This window comes from Leptosomus discolor, chromosome 14 (assembly GCF_034619465.1).
Source record: "Leptosomus discolor isolate bLepDis1 chromosome 14, bLepDis1.hap2, whole genome shotgun sequence".
NCBI classification, from domain to species: domain Eukaryota; kingdom Metazoa; phylum Chordata; class Aves; order Leptosomiformes; family Leptosomidae; genus Leptosomus; species Leptosomus discolor.
In genome coordinates, this window is record NC_141404.1 from 3,874,530 (window position 1) to 3,897,234 (window position 22,705).

The 22,705-nt window shown below is 39.8% G+C and overlaps 1 protein-coding gene across 2 annotated transcripts in view; it reads right to left on the reverse strand.

The window, feature by feature from the left end:
* USP22 (ubiquitin specific peptidase 22) overlaps nt 1–22,705 on the reverse strand; it is a 109,953-nt gene that overhangs the window by 52,961 nt on the left and 34,287 nt on the right. The window contains exons 2-4 of one of the 2 annotated variants that reach the window (XM_086472791.1): nt 16,252–16,384; nt 3,528–3,641; nt 2,947–2,991 (exon numbers count right to left, since the gene is read on the reverse strand). In XM_086472791.1, the coding sequence (XP_086328917.1) occupies nt 2,947–2,991; nt 3,528–3,641; nt 16,252–16,384 (292 nt within the window). The remainder of the gene's footprint in view (nt 1–2,946; nt 2,992–3,527; nt 3,642–16,251; nt 16,385–22,705) is intronic. The other variant, XM_086472792.1, reaches the window with a different exon arrangement.

Genomic DNA, 22,705 nt, shown 5'->3' on the forward strand with positions numbered 1-22,705 from the left:
TTAAATCGAAAATAACAAAATTCACACCTGGAAACACATGTGCGCTCAACTTTAGGCATGCAGTAGTTCCACGTATGTCAGCAGGACTATTCATATATATCTATATATAACTATACAGCTTAAGTATTTATAGAGGATGGGGACCAAAGCATTTCACACGAGCAACTCTTCAAGTAAAGTTAAACAAGACAGACCGGATCATTTTGCAGGATTCTGGGTGAATCAAATATTGTTCAGTTAAAAAGAAATGAAACCAAACAGAAAACCACGTACAGTTAATGTCACAATAAACACAGAGCAAAACAGAAAACTTTCTTACAGAAGCCTTTCATGACAAAGAGCACAAGTTAAGTCAGAGACAGAAGTTAAAGGGTGTCCTGTTCCAGCTATATAAGTTAACAAGAATATTGAGGGTTTATTACTCTTGAAAATTGGGTGGGCGGGGAAGACAGAACCATTTATTAGGGCTAGTTTGTGTTTAAAAGTTTTAAAAAAAGAAAAACCACACACAAAGAAGGAAAAAGGGTTAATGAAAGATTTAATAACACCCACAAGCATGCCAAAAACTCCAATATAAACTACCTTTAACAAAAATTCGTAAAACATGCACAGGTTACCATTTACAATTAAAGGAAAGTAGCGTTACAGAAGTGAAAATCCTTCATTTTAAAAATGATGCTATAAAATAGCCAGAGATTCAAGTCAGCATGTGAAATCTCTATCCAAGAATTAATTTCATTAGGTCAAATACAAAATTGTTATTTTTCAGAGACTTTATCAGGGACATATGGATGAGTGAAGGAAAAGGCGATGAAAGCTCTAGTTTCATAATAAAGTCACAATTTTGCAAGTAATCATTAATGTAGATGTTTACTTTGCTATACTTCAGCAAATCCCCCTCTTCCCCCCCAAAAAATCCAAACATTAATTAGAATGAAGGGCTCTGTGTATTCTCACCTCCCTTGTTATTAAGGAATATTCAATACCAGAGGGGGGGGGCAGGAAAGGTACAGTTGCAAGTTGTTCAGAGTTATATGCTATAACCCTGAACTACAGCTGGACATGGGAGCTCACCACACTGAGTTAATATCACGAGAGTATGAAATGAATCTCATGGTATTTGGGGTTTTTCTTAAAGTTTTTTCTCCAGGCATCATGTTGTTATGTGAGCATCTACTGAAGTATACACTAACACTCTTCAAGCGCTGTGGATAGAAGTTTGAAAATACACAAGGCTCATACTTCAATTCTTAGGTCATTCTCAGGTTTTGCACACCGGATTCACTTCTTAAGTTCTTTTAAGTTGGCAACACTACCTGAGGTAAACTAACTCTGTGGTAGAAATATAAAACCAAGACCCTGATTTTGGGGTTTGTACTAGTCTTGACATTCAGTTCAGAGGAAGAAGGGTTCTCTTCCCCTTTGTACTTCATAATCTTTCTGATAATGTGAGCCACTACGGGAAGGAGGGGATGGATTGAAGCAATGGAGAAAGAAGGAAAAGAGGACCTAATTCTCCATATTTCTCCCTCGTATCACCCTTTCTCATTCCTTAGATAAATTTGTGGGCAGACACACGTGCTTTCACGATGAAAAGCCATAAAACAAAAGATCCTATGCCACGACTTTAAAGAAAAAGCGTCTACACTGCGTACTTCAAAAATTTAAAGGGTATTATTGTCTATTCCTTCATTTTGTATCTTCACTGGTCATTACAGGTTTGCTCTCCAGGGACAGAAGATGCAATGTGCATATTCATATAAATATGCATTCACATATATACACATGTATATATTTAATATGCCGTTCATTAGGCAGTTAACCAGTACAGATTAGGTTTTCTGCCCGGCAGCTCCTCTCGGTGATTCTGCCCTTCGCCGCACAACTCTGTGGTCCAAGGCAACAAGATGAACAATCTTGTGGCTGTAGTTACTCTAGAACACAAGCTAGAGCAGTCTGATGTCCACTGGAGGACAAACTGACTGCACCTCAGATGACACAAACTTATCACCTGCTAAGGACAACATAAGTTGAGAAATTGCTCTTTGAATTTACATATTCAAAAGTAAGGAACCGGGGGGACTTCCTCAAAGTGTTATGCTGTTGTAGTTGACTGATTTGGTCCCCAAAACAACACAGTTTAGAGGGGTTTGAAGGAGTTTTCAGAAGAGGTAAATAGCCTGCACGAAAGGTTTAAAAACATGTTTCCATTTTGTATTGCTTTGTAAAACCAGTGCTTTGTGCTAAAGCATTTTAAGCTTCTTCTAGGACTCACTGGCAATTTCGCTATGCTCTCTTCCTCCAGCTCAACTCTCGGCTTATTCCTCATTTCGAGGAACGAGAATGGGAACACTGTAGTAGAAACTAAATAAGAGGAGCTATACTTTTGATATGCCATCAGAAAAGCTCTAGTTAATACGATGTTAGCTGCTATTTTTAAAATTGGAAATGAGGTTAAGAATGGTTTGAAGTCATATCAGCCCTGACTAAGGCTGTCACATCGAAACAGGATGCCATGGATTCAGTAAGAGACATTACTAGACAGTAGTCATCTGTCTTCACATACAGACTTTCCCACTTTAAGAAAACACACCCCCTAGAAGCCACTGGAAATGGAAGACGAGAAGCTTTTATAACTGATGCTTAAAAACTACTCAGTTTACGATAAATGCTACTTCCTTTCCTTTCAAAAAAAAAAAAACCCAACAAAAAACCAACCAACCAAAAAAAGGAGAAAAGGTTTGTTTTGGAGCAGTTCTATCAAGGAAAGGGCATATGAAATCAAGTCTGCTGTAATTATTCCATCATTGGAACATATCCAAACAAGAGGAAAACAATTTGCACGATAAAACTGGCATTCTTAACTGTGATTCATGTCTAAAATGGCAGGATAATCAGCAAAGGGACGCTTGTTAGTGAAGTGCGTCGCCAGCCCACGCCTCTTACCTGTCATTGTACACTGGTAGTGAGAAACCACTGTTGGGGTGAAAGCTAAAAAAGAAAAAATTAGGGAAAGCAAACTGAATAAAACAAATGTGTGTACATATATTTGTGTGTAAATACTTCTACATAGATACTGTGCGTGTACCATGAAAGCACAGGTGTGTCAGTAAGCTGGCACGTTCTATTAAAAAAAAAAAAATCACACACAAGGATGGCATTTCATGTGAGGGGAACAGCTTTATCGCCTATATCACGTAAATAAGCCTAAAGGAGCAGACTGTTACATTTTCTACCTAATACCAAGCTGACTGATATTATGCAAGTTTTGCAGGATTAATGTTAGATATTTTTATATATTTTGCAATTAAAAATAAAATATTTTTGCTACAATTAGGTGTGGCGCACATGTTAAACTAACAGTCTAACTCCTGGAAAGTAATAACTAGACATCTCTCTCTCCCATGGCCTGCACTACTAACTCTAAAGAGCTCTTTCTTCCCCTTACTGTTTTTTTGCCATTGACAAATGGGAGGGACAGGTACGATTAAAAACAGAAACAAAAAATTCAGGCAGGAAAACCAAACCTTGTAATTTCCAAGCTTTTCGTTGTTCTTCTTTGGCAATTTGTTCCATGTCTTTGTCGTATATGTAATCTTGACACATAAAGCAGTATATACCCCCATACAAAAGGTCTATGGCTGCAAAACAGAAGGGAAGTTGGGGAGGAGGAAAAAAAGACGTGAGTTCATAAACTAGAAGACATTTTAAAGCAGGCTTCCAAGTCAGGCACTCTTTCTTCTCATCAGTCCACAAAAAGTAAAATCTCTACCTTAGAATCTGGAGGAAAAAAGAAAAAAAACAGAAATTTTTCCAGTTACAGTATAGGTTACTCAATTACTTCTGGCACAGCAAGAAAACTGCGCAAGACAACAAAGCATTAGCTACCTTCAACTTGTAATTCACAATATACCTTTCAAAGACCTAAGTAACCAAAAGGCATAATTACAGCAACTGACAATACATGCACAACTAGTACTCTACGATTTGACATGTAAGTTTGAACCGTCTTTTTCTAAGACTTCAGTAATTCCTAATCAAAGCCATTAAAATAATCAGAAAGCACCTATTTAAAATCCAAACGAAGGCTCAAACAGAAGACAGCGCCGAAAACTGAAAGATACCTGTCCAGGGAATGGTTTTCCAGAGTACTTTATTTCACAGGTTACATAGTCTCAATTTCTCTTGTTTTACACACCCTTTTAGAATGAACATTTGAACACTGGCCAACGTTAAAAGTATTTTTCTTACACAACCCTAAACAAAAGAAAGCCAAGAAACGAAATAAATCAGCTAACTGGGAAATGACATTTTGCTTCAACATATACCGAAGAAGAAAGCGCAAACTCACCATAGCAAATTGCTGATTTTCAGTATATACAGAAAAAAGCCACAATCAAAGGCAAGTTGAAAAAAATAAATTTCATCGGGTACTAACAAATTCTTACCCAGCTACTAAAATACAATCTGCATCCAGCAGACAGCTGAGCAACATGTCACCGTTCTTCCTCAAGAGTATATCCTCCATTCATTTAATTTCCAAATTCCTTTTATTTCCAGATATTATTATTAAAATAACCTCACTACAGTAGAAACTTGTTTTAAACGAAGGAAACCATTACCCCATTAGGTAGCCTGCAAGAAGCCGCGCTGAATTACTGTGAAGCCATAAATAAGGCAAACAGCATGCCACGCAGCAGGAATGCCGCTGGCGGTCTCATCAGGCAAACGAAGGTAAAGTGCTTGTGCTCCGCCGTTAGTGGGCCAGTGCTCATGGTTAAGGCTTCTTGGTCAGCTTGGTCAGGTTTCTTTCTAACCACATCTCATCCATCCTTCACAGCCTCTACCCCTCTCCTTTAGTCCTGTGCGCCCCTTTCTTCCTCCTCTTTCAAAAATCACTTTTTCAATGACTACCAACAAATTGTTTGTTATTTCTCCTATTATTTAATAAAGGCACCAACTACTTTCAACAAGTTTCCACCACGTGTATCAGCTGTCATCTTGCTGATGTGCCTCATGCTTTTGTTTTGTCTATTCGGATCACAACTAGCTTGTGGAAGAGGATAAGGATTCCTTGCGTTACTTTGCGTAATGTCCAAACAACCAGAATTTTCACCCTGGTGCCCAGAGGGCTTAATAAACTCCTTTAGAAGAATGTCACAAAAAGGAGTAAGAATCTTAGCTGCGGTGGAGATCAGCAACAAAACACTACACAATTGGGAAGGGGGGGGTGGGGGATCACAAGCTACAGAATATTAGAGTTGTATAATACTCAGTCCATTATCTATTGCACTACTAGTTATGGACAGTTTTCAACAAAGACTTGTTGAAAGTCCCACGTATTGGTCTCAAAAACATAAAATTAATTATTGTTCTCCATATATTTAAGAGATCCTACAAACAGCCCCCCTCCCCTCCAAATAACAGAACAGGACTGGCAAAACATCAAATAAATAGGACTCTGCGAGCACTAGTACTTTCAATCTACCAGCAGAATGGGTAGGCATAGGTTGTGCTCGGAGGATTCCTTACTTTCCTCAGCTTTCTGGATTTACATGCATGAGTGATGAAGTATAGATGTCAAGATCAAAACCAACAAGAGACCAGCTTACACAAAGCACTTGTTCAGAGCAGAATGAATTTCTGGCGTAAAGAATCAGAAAGTTTAACAGAAACACTGGCAGAGTAAAAGCTGTAATTGTCCAGCGCCTGATTAAGGACTCTTGAGAAAACATCCCCTCTCCAGCACACTTATGTGAACAATACAGTTGTATATATGCCAACACTTCCGATGTCATTAAAAAGACTGCAATGGGTTTTGGACAAATCACCTCAAGCACCAGTGACAAGGCAGCCATACAGGCCTGGTTACAGCACAAAGGAAGGGCAGGAGTTTCTCATGAAAGCCAAAACACAGCTGTTCAGTTTCAGGATCCCAGGAAAAGAGTCCACTGGTAAAGTTCGCAAGTTAATTGTTTCAAATCAGTATAATTTGAATTTTCCCCTTGAAACAGACTTTAATTTTCTTATTCCGTTCATCTTGAGGTGAAGAAAGAATGTTTTCTTTAGGGCAAAGGGAAAAATATCCACTACCAAGTCACTCTGGTGAACTACCGTGCCCACGGAGCCGGTCTGCAGGGCCTGGCAGGCGCTGGGCTGAGGGTCCCCAATGGAGGCACCATGGAAGGGACTGTCTTAATGACAGAAATTCTTCCAAAGAAAGCAACTTGTTAGCATTAACTGAAGTTACACCACACCAGAAGGACAAAGTCCATACAAAACTTTCAAAGGATCTGGGAAGGAGCAACACAAGCTTCACCTCATTGTCAGCAACAGACAAACTTTTTTTTTTTTAAAAAAACTAAATTGCTGTGAAGCTTTACCCCAAACTGAAACACCTGACCAGAAAATTCAGTAAAAACCCACTACGACAGTAAAGTATGAGAATGCACGTGTAACATCATTTGCATTAGTATTTGGGATCACAAAACTAACAGGAACGGGCCTCAAATTCGTAAAAAGTTCGGCAACTACTAACCTAGAAGCAACGCCTAGATGTTTCACATTAATCAATCCACTGCCAACTCTGCTGTGATGCCCCACATTCCTCACAATGAACATCTCTCTCAGGAGGCTCCTCCAGAACGGCTGCTACTCCTACCTTCTGGTATCTGCTTTTCCTAACACTACTACTAACTGCTCTCAGGAGGGAGCAGGGGGGGTGGAATCAGTGTATACCTGAATCCACTTTCATCTTAATAAACATACAGAACTGATTACACGGGAAAAATAAAATATACATTTGGTAGAAATACACTTTTTTTCTTTCATAGGGAAGAACTAGAAGAAATTTAAAGGAATCATAATGTCATTTCATTAAATTTGATCATAGTTTCCTGTTTCAAAATACCTACTTGCGGATCACAAACCAAATAATTTAAGAATGAAAAGGTCTCTTGGAATGTAACATTTTTCTTTGGTTTTATACCTTCTATGCTGACAACAGGCTACCTTTATTTTGAAGTCAGATCTCCTCGTACCCCTCCATACATAAAATTATAAGCAGCTGCAACACAAGAGGGAAAGTCAAAAGATATCTCATTTTTCATTTAAAGATAAAGCTATCAGCCTGGAGAAACAATGAGGCACCACAGAAGATCATGTAGGGAATGAGAGCAACTTTATCTACTGGTGCAAGTGACAGTAAGTTTTGAAAGACAACAGCTCAGGGGTGAAAGTTTAAATTTAGGCAGCAAAAGGTCTTCAAACTCTCCATCTGGGAGTCAAGTAAAGTGTTTTGTTTAAGCCCGAGTGCTTTACTTTGCCAAACATATCGACTGACGTCCTTGGGAAAATGTTAAGAGACCAGAGATGATGGAAACGCAACAGCAATATGTAAAGAAGCAGGGAAGCATGCCACATCCAGAGCGTGCACGTACGCGCACGCATGTCTCGTCCAGTTAAGAAACCTGTATGTTCAGTTTCCAAAAGAGCCAAGTGAACAGAATAACATTGCTCAGTCGAAAAGGGGATCCTTCACCATAATATATAGCAGCCTTCCATCAGATACAACATATTTGTGAATCATGTTTTTGTATCATCTTCCTTGAAACTCTGGTTGCATTCAAGTAGAACAAAACACACAGCAACTCAGAATTCAGGTAAATTTTTACCTGTACTGAAATTAACTCCACTTTGAATTTCTCTGACTTAACCTTGGCATGTTATCAACCTGAAATCAACACACACTCATATTCTGTGCACACCCATATTTTGTTCAACTTTTGTAACAAAGGAGACTAAATCTGTAATTCTTTCAGAGAGTATTCTGAGTCAACATCCTAAGCTAATTCATACTCCCTGTTTTCTCACCTTAAGTGTTCATCATTAAACCAGTTTGATAATAGTCTCGAGTTCACAAGAAGTGATTTGCTAAACTTCAGCCAGCTCTCCACTTGTTTTTGTATCTTATGTATTAGTAGAAAACAAGCATCTGATTGCCTTCCTCTGCTTTTCCTGAAACCTGCATCCCAGGTTGGATGTCCTAAACTGATAAGAAAAGAAAGAGGGAGAGAGAGAATAAAGAAAAAGCTAGCCCTGCTAAATGGCGACACAACCTAGCTTCCATTGAAACCACTGCGAATTGCATGCACTTTGGGGAGGGGCAGGAACCACACGCCTCCCAAACTTCTGCTTGTTGCCAAAAATGCAGCAGACACCCCAACTTTTAATACACATTAAAAAAAGCAATGGCCACAGTTAAGCATTATCCTTCCTTCTCACACTCACTATTGAACAGAACAGGTACTTTCTTCTCCTAATACTTGAGATAAACCCATTCTATTCCTTAAGTGCTGTTTCTTTTTTTTTTTTTTAAACCAGCAGCCAACAGATAAGAAGTGGTTTTGCTGGTTGTGCTCTAAAGTCTCCGGGATGCCCAGTGGCCCCATACAGATCTAGAATGTTAACGTTTAAAGGGATGGATTTGCCCACAATTCAAACACGGCAAGTACCCTGTACTATCCTGCAAACCACTTAAATACAACTAGTAGCCCAAGGGCCAGCCTCTATGCTGTACACTTGCCCCATGACGGTTTAGAGTCTCATCCTACACCAGCATGCAAATTGAAGCCAAGAAAGAAGATGAAGGAAGTGTCCCAGTATCCCTACGGAATCTAGATACCAAAAGTGGTTTTGACTGTTAATTTAGAGAAATCACGGTCTGTCAAAACATTTTATGTTAATTTATTATGAGCAGAATATTAACTTCAGCTCCCTGACCTCATTCAGAAATGCACGTATCACACAGACACACTACTTACCTGTGTGCACACACCCAGTATATACTGCAGAGCTCGTAGCACGCCTGTACTTAAGTTGCCCTGTGCTTCCTATTATAGGATATATTTTGCCTCTTGTCAGTCTTCTCCCTGCCCTTCTCTGACCCTACAACCTCCAATAGTTCCCCTGTTTGCAGCAAACCTTGGAAAACTGAAAAGAATGAAATCCTCCTGCCTAAAGCACCTTTTCCTGACCCCATAAAATATTATTCAGGTTTAATGGAGAGAAACTGTTAAACACTCCCTACTTAATCCTGCCCATTTTTTTCAGAAATTTGGGGATAGAATTCCTATATCAAGTTTTGTCCTGCTCCAGATGATATGATGCAAACTGCTTATACTCATCTGCATGTTCTCATTTGATCAACAATGGAGACTGACCTGAAAACACTGTTTTCAATAAAAGCAGCACTAAGATCCAGAACTGCATAGAAGTTAGTAGCTGGTGTCTGAAGCGAGCAGCTGGATGCAGAGCTGGCAATATGCAGGTAAATATTTAGGAGGTCAGTTTTCCTAGGGCTAAGAATATTGCAGGTATAGAGAGAACTCTTCAGGCATCATTTCTGATACTAAGAGGAGGTTTTGAGAGATGGCTTGCAGGAGCTCATAGTCACCTGCACTTACCAGAGCAGCTCCTAGCAGAAGACAACTGCGATGGACAAAGGCCTGCTGCCTTCTTACGAGCTCAGTCTGGCTCAAGGTTTGAGGTAAATGATAGGAATGCCAGGCTGGAATGTGCATCACGTAAGCAAACAAGAACTTGCCTGCAACACTGTGCACGCTACGTCCTAGAGCAGCAGATATTTTTAATGGCTATGAGGAATATTGGAGGTTCAGTCACACCCTACGGCTGACCTGTATATCCAAAATGCTTTCTTCCTCCTCCTCTTCTTCCAATCAATGATCCTCTGGTTCACAAGGATATTATGCTGGAGTACAAAGTGTTCGTACTTTCTACTATCAAACGTTACCTCACTTTTATTACTTTAGTCAACGAGATTATTTAGTTCTTATGACAGGACTACCTAGCCCTCCTCAGTATAAGCAATACCGCTGAACTTTGAGACTGTCATGGATTTCGTACACAGACATAATTCCTTCTCTTCAATTACAAGAAAACAGCAGTAAACCAGGTCTGGTTCTGCTAGTAAAGTCCATGGCATCCTACACACTCTGCTTTCAGTTTATTCATCACCAGCCTCCCTTTATCCTGCTTCATACAATCTTATATTAATCCCTGTCACTTCTATCTCAAGTAATAATTTCCAAGGAGGCAAAATGTCAGATTCTTCACTTGATCTAGACAAAGCAGGTCCAGTGTATTTCCTTTTTCTACATCAGTTATATTATCAAAAAGACATACCAGTCTGATACGATCCATCTCTGACAGAACTGTAACACATTGCATGCTGTTTCCATTTGCCTTCACCTCCTTAACAGACTTTTCTCCACACCATCACTAAGCAAAACATTAGAAGTCAAAGCAAGAGGCTGTTAAAATGCCCAGATGACCTTTTCTACGCCTTTCTGAGGCTACACGCAAAAGGGAAAAACAAACTGCTACTCTAGCACTGCAATACACTGTGCTGGGAACTGCTTTAACGGCCCCTTCCACACAGAGTATGATGAAAGTCTCAGCTGTTTACAGAACTCAACTCTACTGCCATCACACAGAATTAACACTACAGTCAACACCTTCCAACTCAAATGAAAATTAAACAACTTTTACTGTCATTCCTTTACATAAGTGTTCATAATAAATTTCAGCAGACAGGTACGCATTAATGGCAGTAACCAGATTTGTTCCTTTGACCAGCTTAAAGTATAAAAATCAGCTTTTTGTCATGTTTCCTCTGAATCAGATGAAAATCAGAATCAGTTGTTTTCTAGGGGAAACAGAAGCTTTCTGAATTCTACCAAAAATCCTCAACTTAATCTATGAGCATTATTATTATGCTCACCCACCCAGTTCCTCTCACCACAAATGTATTTATTGGATTGAACCTTTCATCAGCATATACATGGAAAAAACAGTTCCTCAACAAACAGTTTGTGATCTAATAAATAATGAATGTACTCTAACAGCACTAATTCTGAAATGAACTGTTTGCCAGTCTCCTTAGAAACTGAATGGTACTTCAGTCTTCCAACTGCTTCTTGTTTAGTCTTTTAACCACTGAGCCTCAGGGTCTGCTATTTCACCTACCTCTATTCTTTCACTCCTAAACCGGGCCTTAGAGCAGACCAAGACCTCAACCCAAAACTGCATTACGTGTTGTTTCAGAGACACCAGGCATGTGTTAGGAGCGCAGCTCTAACAGCTAGAAGCACAGCATGGAAATGCACGAGTTGGGTCCTTACCAAAGAGTTTAGATAGGTCTAGACAGAGCTTTGATACCATAATTGAACTAATTAACTCGGAGTGGTTATCCGGCACAGACTTTCCTAAGCCTCATACCAGTGACTTTTCTTGCAGCTAAGTAAAGTGTGTGTACATCTCTCTCTCTCTATGCATATACATAAAAAGAATGTGGGGAAAAACTCCCAAGCAAGGTTACATAAATACTCCACTCTCAAAACCATCAATTTTGTTTTCTCATATGATATCCCCTCAAAAAAGCTTTAATCATTACGTATTAGAAATAGAAAATATTCACTCAGACACTATTAAAACTTCATTTGGTGTCTGCCTAGGAGTTTTCAGTCTCAACCAAGAAACTGATAAAAGAATCACTGCCACGGTTTCGAGATGAACTCTCTACAGCAACAACCTCTCTTCTGGTTTAGAGCTACTGTTCACAGTCGTCTTCTTGCTCCTGCTACTCTGGGACTAAGCTACTACGTATTTTCCTCCACTGAGCAACTGCAGAAGCAGTAAGGAAGGGATCATCAGCTTTTACAAGGACAGAAAACACCAGCAGATTCCCCAGGTGCTGGAACCCGATCTGGAAAGATTATATAGGAAGATGACAAAGGATGCTGATAGCACACATTCATTTAGAATAATCAAATCCAAGGCTTGCAAAAAACTCCGGAAGGATTAGCAAACAGGCAATACCACCAACAGTGAATAATCACTACCACAAGGTAGCAGATGAGTAACAGTTACCACTCAGGAAAGAAGTTACACTGAGTGTAACTCCCAACAGTGTTAAATAGCACAATTAATAAACATGAAATAGAAATCAGGGAAGCATTAACTAAGAATACAAGTCATTAGTATAGTAAACTGTATTAATCCAGAGTTGTCACCACAGATGGACACATTAGAACTAAAAAAAATTATGAGTATCTTGAGAATCATATAACAGTTTCAACAAGAAAAGCTAAAAAGAGTTTAGGATCCTTCAGGCTGAGAAAAGGAAACATCTGACTATCAACAATATCAAGAATCCCAGCAGAGATCAGTAAGGACTTTTTACTCACCATTTCCCAATTCCTCACAAAAGAAATACAGAGCAAAGTTACAAGATACATTATAAAGCAAACCAGAAAAATATATGCATATGGCTCAGAAAACCTGTGGAACTCGCTGCCTCTCTGGGGGTTCCAAAAAGGAAGCAGGCTTTAACACTGGTCAGGCTACGGGCAGCTACTGGAACACAAGCACCTAGAAGCAGTGTCCTGTTCAGAAAGTTTTTGAAGAGCTGAGTAGTAGAAAAAAGGGAAAAAATGCTTAATAACTATACTGCTGCCTATTGTCTAAGCTACCTCTCATAACCACTGCTGGGTAGAAGGCTGGATATCACAGAATCACAGAATATTATTCATGACACAGCTTCATGAATGGATATTCCTGACACAGCTTCTGCCAATGCAACACTTCAAAGCAGCAAAAGAAGTTTTATGGAATTCAGAGAAGAGGAAAAAAGGAAAAATTAAAGGTTCTATATTATTAAAATCGCAACAGCAGGAACTATTTCCTGAAGTAACAACATCCACAGACTAAGATACCACTCTGCTTAGGCTGCTGGATTTCAGATCTGTAGCATCTATAATCAGATGCCTATTACAGTGACTTTCAGTACCTTAGAATGCTCAAGGAGGGTGTGCAGACAGCCCTGCCTCATCTGCTCCTCAACTCCTTCGCACACTACACAGGCCATCTCCGAGCAGTCCTAGACATACCCATGATACCATTTGCATGCATTTGGCGGGGAGGGATGCCTGCACAGTAGGAGCACTGAAACAGAACAGGCAAAGGCTTGTTTCAGTAGTCCCGAGTCTTCACGGTCCTGGAAAGGTCAGTCTTATCTACCTTGTTCTAAAGGTTTTCACACCTGTGTAAAAATTTTATGCTGCATTCATGATTCCCAACCCAGTGAAAATACCAGCCTATCACGGTGATCGGCTAAGAGAGACTGTGCAAGGCAGAGATTAAAAGAAGCAGCTCACATAGCTGGATCTTACATCACGTACCCTCACCCGTATCCACAACTCAAGGAATATATTAAAACAAGGACAGTATTATTAATATACACTGAACACGCAAGTAGATGCAAGAGCACAGGTATCACCATAAGGTCAGAGCGTGAGTGTCTAATTTATATTGCTCAGGGAAGCAGAGATAACAAGGGATGTATTTTAAAACCACTTTGGACTATGATCCTGAAACCTCCTGAAACATACAGTGCAAAAACACTGCTTCCAGTGCTCAGACAGCTGTTACAGCTGAAATCTATGATATTTCTTTGAACTGTGATTAAGTGTGCAGTTCCTCCTAGTCTCCATGGAGACTGATGTTGGCTCAGCAAAAAGTCACCAAGTGTTTTAAAATAATTCCTGTTCATTTTGAAATTTCAAAGCACTTAACTTGTTTTTGCCTATCAGATGTTATTTCCCTAACGAAAACTACAGCAGTAAAAGCAACCAAAAGCACTAGCAAAACTCCAAAAATATTTTTACAGCTCATTTCACATGCAGCTGGAAATTAAACACCAAAACATACATTAAAAAAGAAGAGAAAAGGAATCTCCAAAAGCAGAAATCAAGCAGTTGTACAATCTTCACATTACACGTATGTGCACTGAGTATAACATATTTAGCTGCAAAAGGATCTTTGAGATGATACAATACTGTATTCTGTACTTTGACTTGTAGAATTAACTCTTGCCCTTTTTATCTAAAGGCTGCTCCTTTTGGGAAGTACCTTATCTGACACGTTCTTAATTGTCAAGCACCATGACAACAACTACAACAGTCTTTAAGCAAGAGTGTGTATCTTCAAAGAGCCTCCCTCCTCTGCCCAGTTTTGTTTTTCCTTTAAGGAAACAGAAGCTATTTCAGTACAGCAGACAGCAGCAAATTCTACCTTGCACAAAAATTAACCTGAAGAATTTAGGCTTTCCAAATACGTAGATAAACAGCAGCTCACAACATGTGCAGCTATAAAGCTCTTTTAAAAGGTTCTCCATAAACATGGCGAGTTTAGTAGTAAAAATATTACAGTGTTTACACAGTATCCACAGATAAACAGGCAAATACTGTCTATGGTCTCAATTTAGCACTATGTTTTTTTTAAACCTTAAACCTGGCCATAAAGTTATATTGGCACAAAAGGGGGGTTTATACATATATACACTTCACCAGAAATCCTTAGATAGAGTTTACACAGAGCAATTTGTACTTCTGTGTTGGTAAAGATTCCCAAATAATTTCACCTAATGAACTGACTTCAAAAGCTCTTTGAGATTACACCTTGTAAAAAGCAATAAAAACAAACAAACAAAAAAATTGTCATACCTGGTTGGTTTGGGGTTTTTTTTTCAATTTTGAAAGAACAGTTGAGGTTGGCAGGGACCTCTGGAGGTCACCTTCTCCAACCCTCCTGTTCAAGCAGGGCCAGCTATAGCCAGGTTGCCCAGGACCACATCCAGGCAGCTTTTGAATACATCCAAGGACAGACATCACCACCTCTCAAGGCAACCCGTTCTAGTCCTCAGGCACCCTCTAGCCCATTGCTAGACTCTCTCCATTAGCTCCAATCTCTCTTATTGGTTCGCCCAGACTGGACACAGGATTCCAGATGTGGCCTTATCAGCCCTTACCCATTTCAGATGTACTAGTATGAGAAGACATTTCTTTTTTTTTCCTCCTGAACCTACCATTTGAAGTACAGCTACCTGTGCTTCAGTTTATACTGAATATTGCTGCCTACCTTGACATCCAGAAGTATGATCAAGCTTCTCTCAAAGGCTCACAACTTCACAAACGTTATGGATATTCACCACTATTTTCTAGTATTCTATTTTTCAAGGCATTTACAAACTTAAGCTATATCACTATGGAGCCTAATTTTTTCTTTCTTGACACATACGGAGGAAGAAACTATAACGATTTCCTAGTTTTAATAATCTTTTCCATAAATAGCAAACTTAAGCACATAAGTACACTGCACACTTGGGCCTTCTGAGGTATCTTTGTCCCCATGGAAAATAAAGACAATTTGCTCCATAAGCACGTAGGATAAACGAAATGAGAATGGTGGCCACAATGACCAAGAGAAAATGTATTCCACGAAATAATGCTGTTTTTCCCATTACTTGTATCACTCCATCAAGAATGTATTTTCATTTCAAGAAAAAGTGTGTTGTACACCAAGCAAAATTGTATATAGCCATTTTGACACAACCAGAATTTTAATATAACACGATCAGCACTTTGCATTATAACTCTAAAATGTTCTAAACTGTAAGCAAAAAGTAATTTAAAACATAACTGAATGCTTTTGGTTTCGAACATGATGTAGCACCAAAGCTGACAGGATAGAAGAACTTGGTGACATTTCACCAACATCTCTGAGGCAGCTGAGGGAAAGGTACTGGAGTACCAGTACCAGTTAAACTGTTTTCTTATTACTTGGGTCATTGGCCCCACTGGAAACAAGAAGCCAAGACAGAAACAGCAAAAAAAAACCCAAAACTTCAAAAGTTCAAATAATTCTGATTGTTACTTGATCAGTCGTTTTTGTGATAGGAATGATGTTGGTTTTTTTTTCCTTAGCAAGAAAAAAAAAAGTGAACATGACCTCCTGAAAAAAAGTTCACTGAAATAAATGCTCTAGTTCAAGGCACTAAACTCACAGTTTTTCACACTTTGGGGGAAAAAAACCCCAACCTCTGTCTACCCACATTTTTATTATTTTTCCCTATATATGACATTAATTTATAAATACTGAAATACTAAACAGTAATAATTCAAATTCTAAGTTGTGAACAAAAACTTATCTGTGATACAGTGGTAGCTTAAGCACAGAGTTTAAAATAATAACACTCAACTAACTCAAAACTCAAAATTGATGGCCCTGTCTAATGAGGTAGCTACAAGAAAATATCCCCTTACTCGCCTGAATTGAGAGGGATAAAACAGTGAGTTCAAAAGCACCAGTGAGTACATCAGGGTGACAACTTACCTAAATTGTGTCGCTTTGTCTTTGCGTGCTCGTGAATATGTTTCTTTGTAAAACAGCCAAAGAAGACACAGTAGAGGCAAGAGTGGAGTCTGTTCAGGTGGGCACCACACATATGACAAATGCACGACTTTGCCTGAAACAGAAACAGACACAGAACATGAGTGACAGAAACATACCTCCAAGTCCAGCTAAACGGACGCAGGTCCAGCTGCTAGCTTTCCCTTTCACTCTGTGCCTTTCGAATGCTGCAGACCAGCAGGGAGAACAGTTCTGCCCCCATGTGACAAAACCACCAATTAGACATATTAACTGAGAAAATTCTTCCACTCATCCAATACATTCCCAGGTCTTGATAGGGAGCAGGTCTCATCTAAGAGCAGACAACAGTCAACGCATTGACAACTCTCAGCCTGTAGTTTAATGAACACTTCAAGCAGGGGTAAGCAGGCACTGCTGCTAAAATACACACACAATCCTACCATTCCCTCGCTCCACGAGGGCACTTTTGTTCCCATACCATCCATGTACTAACAGAATGACCTTGCACAGCCCTGTGCAAGCCAGGAGAAAAGTGTGTGAAATGAACTGCCACTCCCCTCCCAAACGAACCTGTATCAGTTCCTCCATCCAGCTCACTATAAACAACGCAACCATTCACTGATGGTGCAAATCCTTTGGGCATTATGGCTAGTGTAGCACCGGCTTAACATCACAGCAACACAGATGTCGATTACCAGGGGAGAGAGGTCGTGATGCATCTGTTCCTGCTCAGTTCTTCAGGATCGTCCCCCACCCTCAGCCTCGACCTTGAAGCAATGGGCTTTGCTGCTCCACAGCCCCTTCGCTGAGCTGGTTCAGCCTGCTAACCTGGCAGCTGAACTAATCTTTTGTCAGGTTAGTAAGTTTGGGGGTGCGGTGAGACAGAGCAGACTCAGACGAACATCAGAGCTCAGAGAAAGCAGACGCCCAAGAGAAAGGTAAACGGGGTGAAGAGGCAGGAGTTTTGGGTGGTGGGACCACAGCACGAGCTCTGCTTGTTCACACCACCCAGCCCCTCGATCCACTCAAAAGCTGTAATGTAACTTGAACACTGAAATGTTCGTGGGTACATGGCATTTCATTTCTCTGCTGGGAGATTCTGCCAGATTCACTCATTAGATTTCTCTATACCAGCCCACAAAACAGTGGCACGCCATCAAACCCATACCAGTCAAAGAGTTACAGAAGTCACTTTTGCCACTCTCAGGCTGGCTTGGAATCAAGTGGGGAAAGAAATGTGCTGACTGTTCCCTGGAGCAACCCAGAATGGGGAGGTACATGATGAAAGTTACCATTATTCACTGGAAATTAATAAGCATGTAAGCCTGACATGACGGTTTGCATTCCTATGATAACAACACATTTTAACAAGTAGGCCTGGAGAAAAAAAAAAAAGGCAATTAGAAGGTTAAATAGACTTTTTGACTCTCAATCATATTTGAAGCACTCTTTAAGCCAACAACATCCAAAACCTTCTCCTGGCATTAAACTCAGATACTTCAACAAATCTTTTGAAAAATTACTCTGTCTTGTAGGAGACATAAGAGAGTTTGAGGGATAAGTCTTTTGCTCAGCAGCACTGAAAACGATTCAGGTCCAATACCATCTGATTGGAAGATACAGACAGGAGAAATTCCTCACAGTAATTTGCTTTTCATCTCAGACAACAGCAACTGCATTCAGACATATGCTTAAGAGTAACTCAACTTCTGTAACAGCTCAGACCTACAGAGATCAGTCACAGAGATAGGCCTTATTTTACAGACTAATCTGAAAATACTATTCCTTTGCCTGTCAATAAAGAAGGACCTTTTTTTCTTCATATCAAAAAAAAAGAATCAGAATTACTAAAATACTAAGCTATCATCTAACCCAGGCAGTGCATTTCATCAGAGCTCCCAAAGTTCTTCAGTAATAATTTGCGCAGTCTGCCACAACTTGAAATTAGTGCTGAATAAATGATGCATGATTCTGTTCTCTACTCTGACATTTTTCTTTCAGAGTACTTATGGCTGTTAAAAAATAATCTACAAAGCAGTTTGCAATATGCTGCACCGTGTAATTTATTTTCAAGCTTCTACAAATTAAGACTTAAATCCTGAATCTCACACGTTGTGTATTCAAAGTTCTCCGAAGTTCTGTTAGATGGAAATAGATTGGTTGAATCAAACTCCACACACCTACAGAAAGAAATATTTTAAAGTAGGACCAAAAAAATTCACCACCACCAGCACAATTTCCATCTTTAGAAAAATACTGCAGAACTGTCATACTGTTGCCTAACAGTCGCTCTTTGGCTGCAAAAGCTAAATAGGATCAGCCTATCTGTTAAGATTGCTGCTATGACAACAACTCTAGCAACTAGCTATTTTACTTAGCCAGCTAAAAATAAATCCTTTAGCATTAAATGTATTGTAAACAGAGGACATAACAAGCATGTAAAAACCAATCATTTTAGGCTAAAAGGCAGAAAATCATACCTTAAGAGCTTTTATTTCAATGAAAATAAAGAGAAATCTAATAATGTAAGAAAAAAAATAGTACTAAGTTAAAAGAGAAGCTCAATCACTTATTTAAAGGAAGCTATTTTATTCATATCCATATCCTCTATTTGTTCAGTAGAGCTCAAGATGGTTTTTCTAAAATTGTAAGAAAACAAGGTTAAAAGACAACAGAGTGAGGAAAGAAATCAATATCAAAAACCATAGTGGCTATTCTTAAATAGATTAGCTGTCTCCTTTTCATCTGTCTGTGCTTTTAAACAATTTGCTAAGTTAAAACAAAGCTGCCACCCTCCCACCCCACCCCAAATAATCAAATCACTTTGTTTCATAATACTCCCACCCCTGCTCACATCTCTTGAGGCTACAGTCTAAGATGAAACAGAATACTGCAAAATGACTACTCAAAAAAATCAGTCAGATCCATGAAGTCACAAGCTTGCTTCAAAAACACAACTTTGTTAAAAGGCAAGTTAGGTCTTGCTTATGGTCTAGACGCTTTAGGGAAGTCAACCAGCACTTCAGCTGCAGAATCAACCTGTTGTTTCTCCTTTTCTTTGGTAAGTCCTCCTAGACACAAGAACACCCCTTCCTTAGCCTAAGACATTAACATAGAGTCTTCCCCTTCCTCCATACCCTCTAGTATTATTATTCTGCTCCCCTCAACATTTTATTCTGCTCCCTACTTGCTTCTCTCCTTTATTCTCCTCAGCCTCAAGTACTCCACTCTCCATCTTTAACCCTGTTCTCTCTCCCCACACACTCAGTCCCTCATCTTATGTCCCCAGCCAGCCTTCGTTCAGTTCATACTGAACCTGTCTATACCCTTCAATTTTGCTTTGATATTCTAACAAACCACACACAGAAACCAGAAGAAGCCCTGAGCACTTTCCTTCTGGAAGATTATAATCAGTTTTTAAATGACAAAACTGGAAAGAACAGTCCTGCACAATATAAATGCTGTATGCACACACACACATATACAGTAACTGACAGCGTTTCTGACTAAGCTGCAGGAGTGAGCAAGATTCGATATCCCAATTCCCACTTCAGTGTTTTTTCCTCAACCGATTTCCTTTAAGACAGTGGTAACACACACACACACACAGACCCTCATCAATGGTTCTGTACCTTCTTTAAAGGAGGTTTAGACAGCCTAGCAAGCAAGGATGTAAAAACTAGTGCCCAACACACAAAAGGGAACTGGTTGTATTCACCTCTAACAGGTCAACAGAGTCCATCTCTAAAAGGCCACCTGCTTTTGATATTGTTAACAGCTATGATCTGAAATGAGTTAAAAAGAAAGCAGCAGGCATCAGGAGGTCAAAAACTAGACTGCTGACACTTCAAGTCTTCCCAAAATGTCAGAACAGCTTATTATTAGTTTACCATCCTACCATCAAAACAGCAGTGGAGACAATGAACACATCCAGCACTGTTTTGGCTGAGCAGTTCTCTGTCCGACAGTTCCCATTCCTGCTCTCCTTCCCTGGGCCAGCTCAGGCTCCAGCTAAAGCAAGGTGGTACACAGCTACACACGCAGCATCAGCTGTTCCAAAACCTTACAAACCTGTTTCAACTTTGTATAACACTGGCTCCTCAAACCAACGAATGGCAGTTTCGACTGGCAAAACGCTATCCCTGCAAAGCACACGGTGCAGAAAAAGCAAGAGGCTAGAACAGACCTTAGCTACTGCAAACAATCCTTCTGTATTTCCAGCTATTTCAGAAGTAGCTTTAGAAGCTCACTTTCTATTTAATTGTACATGAGAGGAAAACAGCTTTTTAAATAAGTTTTCCACTAGGGTACTTGAGGAGTCTTGCCTCTTACACTAAATATATCAAAGCACTTTCAGAACTGAGCTGTTGTCAGTTACAAATTTATGAGCCAAGGACCTCCTACCTTTCACAGTCTGCAAGCCATATCCACCACAAAGGTTCACAGGAAAAGATGAACTAGGTAACAAGAACAAGACAGTGGGAGGCTTGAGAGGTTAAAACATCCTAAGGAAGGTGTTGCCACACTGTATGTGTTCACAAGTAACTCAAAGAAGCAGATTCTTAAGGTACTCTTAATGCAAATACACTAGCTATGGATTCCTGCAAGTGTTTGATCATGTACAAATTCTTAGCACTGGGAAAGTAAGAGTTTCCCAATACAAACCTACTTCTATTTCCCCACCTTTTAAAGTAAGTTTTTGGGTAAAACAGACATAACATTTAGACACAACAGAAACAAGAGGATAAAATAGTTAATTTTCTAACCTGTATCATCATTATTGAAAGCCTCTGAAGGGGTACGCTTCACATTCCATCCCAAAACCAAGTCTAATTCTTCAGAAAGAACTTTAATCTCAGTCTACACAGATCAAGGCGTTTGCTGCGCAGCTCTAAATATGCCTACCTACAGAACAAAGGTGTATGTGGGAAATTCCCCCTCCATGCATAATTTTGTCACCATAATCTGCTTTGTTCCTAAGAAGAACCATTTGTGCTCCAGAAGCGCTACTTCAGCTCAGACAAACTGTTTCTTACAAGGTAGTACTTCAGTGGATTTGAAAGCAGGTGAACTCCAGGCACAAGGAGACACTGAGAAGTCAGTTCCACTCGCGGCTGGCGAATTTTGAAGTAGGATTCCTGTGAGAAAATGAGAAACCTATTCCGAAGTTAACCTTGGTACAACCACCACTGCAGTTATTTAGGCTGGAGAAGCTGCCAGCCCTAAAGTCAAGAGACAAAATTTAGCAATGCTATGAGATCTGTAATTTTTAATACTTTCCCTCCTGTTACAAATACATGTTTTATGTCTAAACTTGCTGTGAGTTAAAACTAGATATTATGAGATAAACAAATACATTCTTTCAAGTCTCATCCCCTCTTCCCAGTGATGCTTCCACACACTGCTGGGAAAGGCAAGTAGGAGAAAGCAACAAATGAGGGTCTGCTTGCCCAGAGCGTTAGCAACCTGTGACAGTTCCCGCAGTAAACTCTGCTTTCTTGACTTCTTAATCCCTTACAGACACCTGCACAAAAGTGAAGAGACCGATTTAAAGTTCGCCATGTTCACTCGTTTAACAGCAGAATAGGGGAAACCAAAAAACCAAACCAAAACCCAAACACAAACATGAAGCCAAGAAAGTCAGAGACTTTCGACTGAAACTTTTCAGATATGAAATGCAAATGCCCTCACTGGGCCACTGATCAAGACGTTTAAGGGAAATCGAGTTCCTGGTCTTAATATGCACATTTTAGGTACAGACGATCCTCTTTGTCAATTTTTTGCCTCTCCTATTCACCTTGCCATGGCTAGACCATAGCCTAGGCACAGACTTTTATTGTCATTCTTATCCATCCCTGCTGCAAACAATTCTTGTCCAAACGCAACGTAAACACAGCAGCACATGTTAAGTGACAAACAGAATGCTTCCCTTAGCCTGTTTTTTTGAAAGAAAGAAGGACAGATAATCACAAAAGGTCACCAACCACTGCTCCTTTCTTGGCTGAAGGAGAAGACCCTACGGCTACTCCAATAGCAGCATTTCTTCCGTCTTGCGGGAGGAGAAAGCCGATACTAAACCACAGCTGACAAGATTTATTACTCTCGACTATGTTTGCACCTCAAGAGTAACAAATTTAGGTCAAATCTGCCTCACGACATTTCTGTCACTTCTTAGTCTACATTTACTTCAAGGTTCACTGTACTGCTTTCCTAAGGCAGCCAGGCAGAGACCCATCATCCATCAGTACAGTGGCTGGGATATTTCATAGATTTAAATACTTAAAACTTCAAAGCCATGTTCTTAGGTGTCAAGAAACAAAAAGAGGGAATTGAGTCTTCAGTTCTCCGTGGTGTGGCATATAAATCACTCCTCCACAAGCTGACAGGATGATTCAGAGTTACTCTGAGTCAGCGC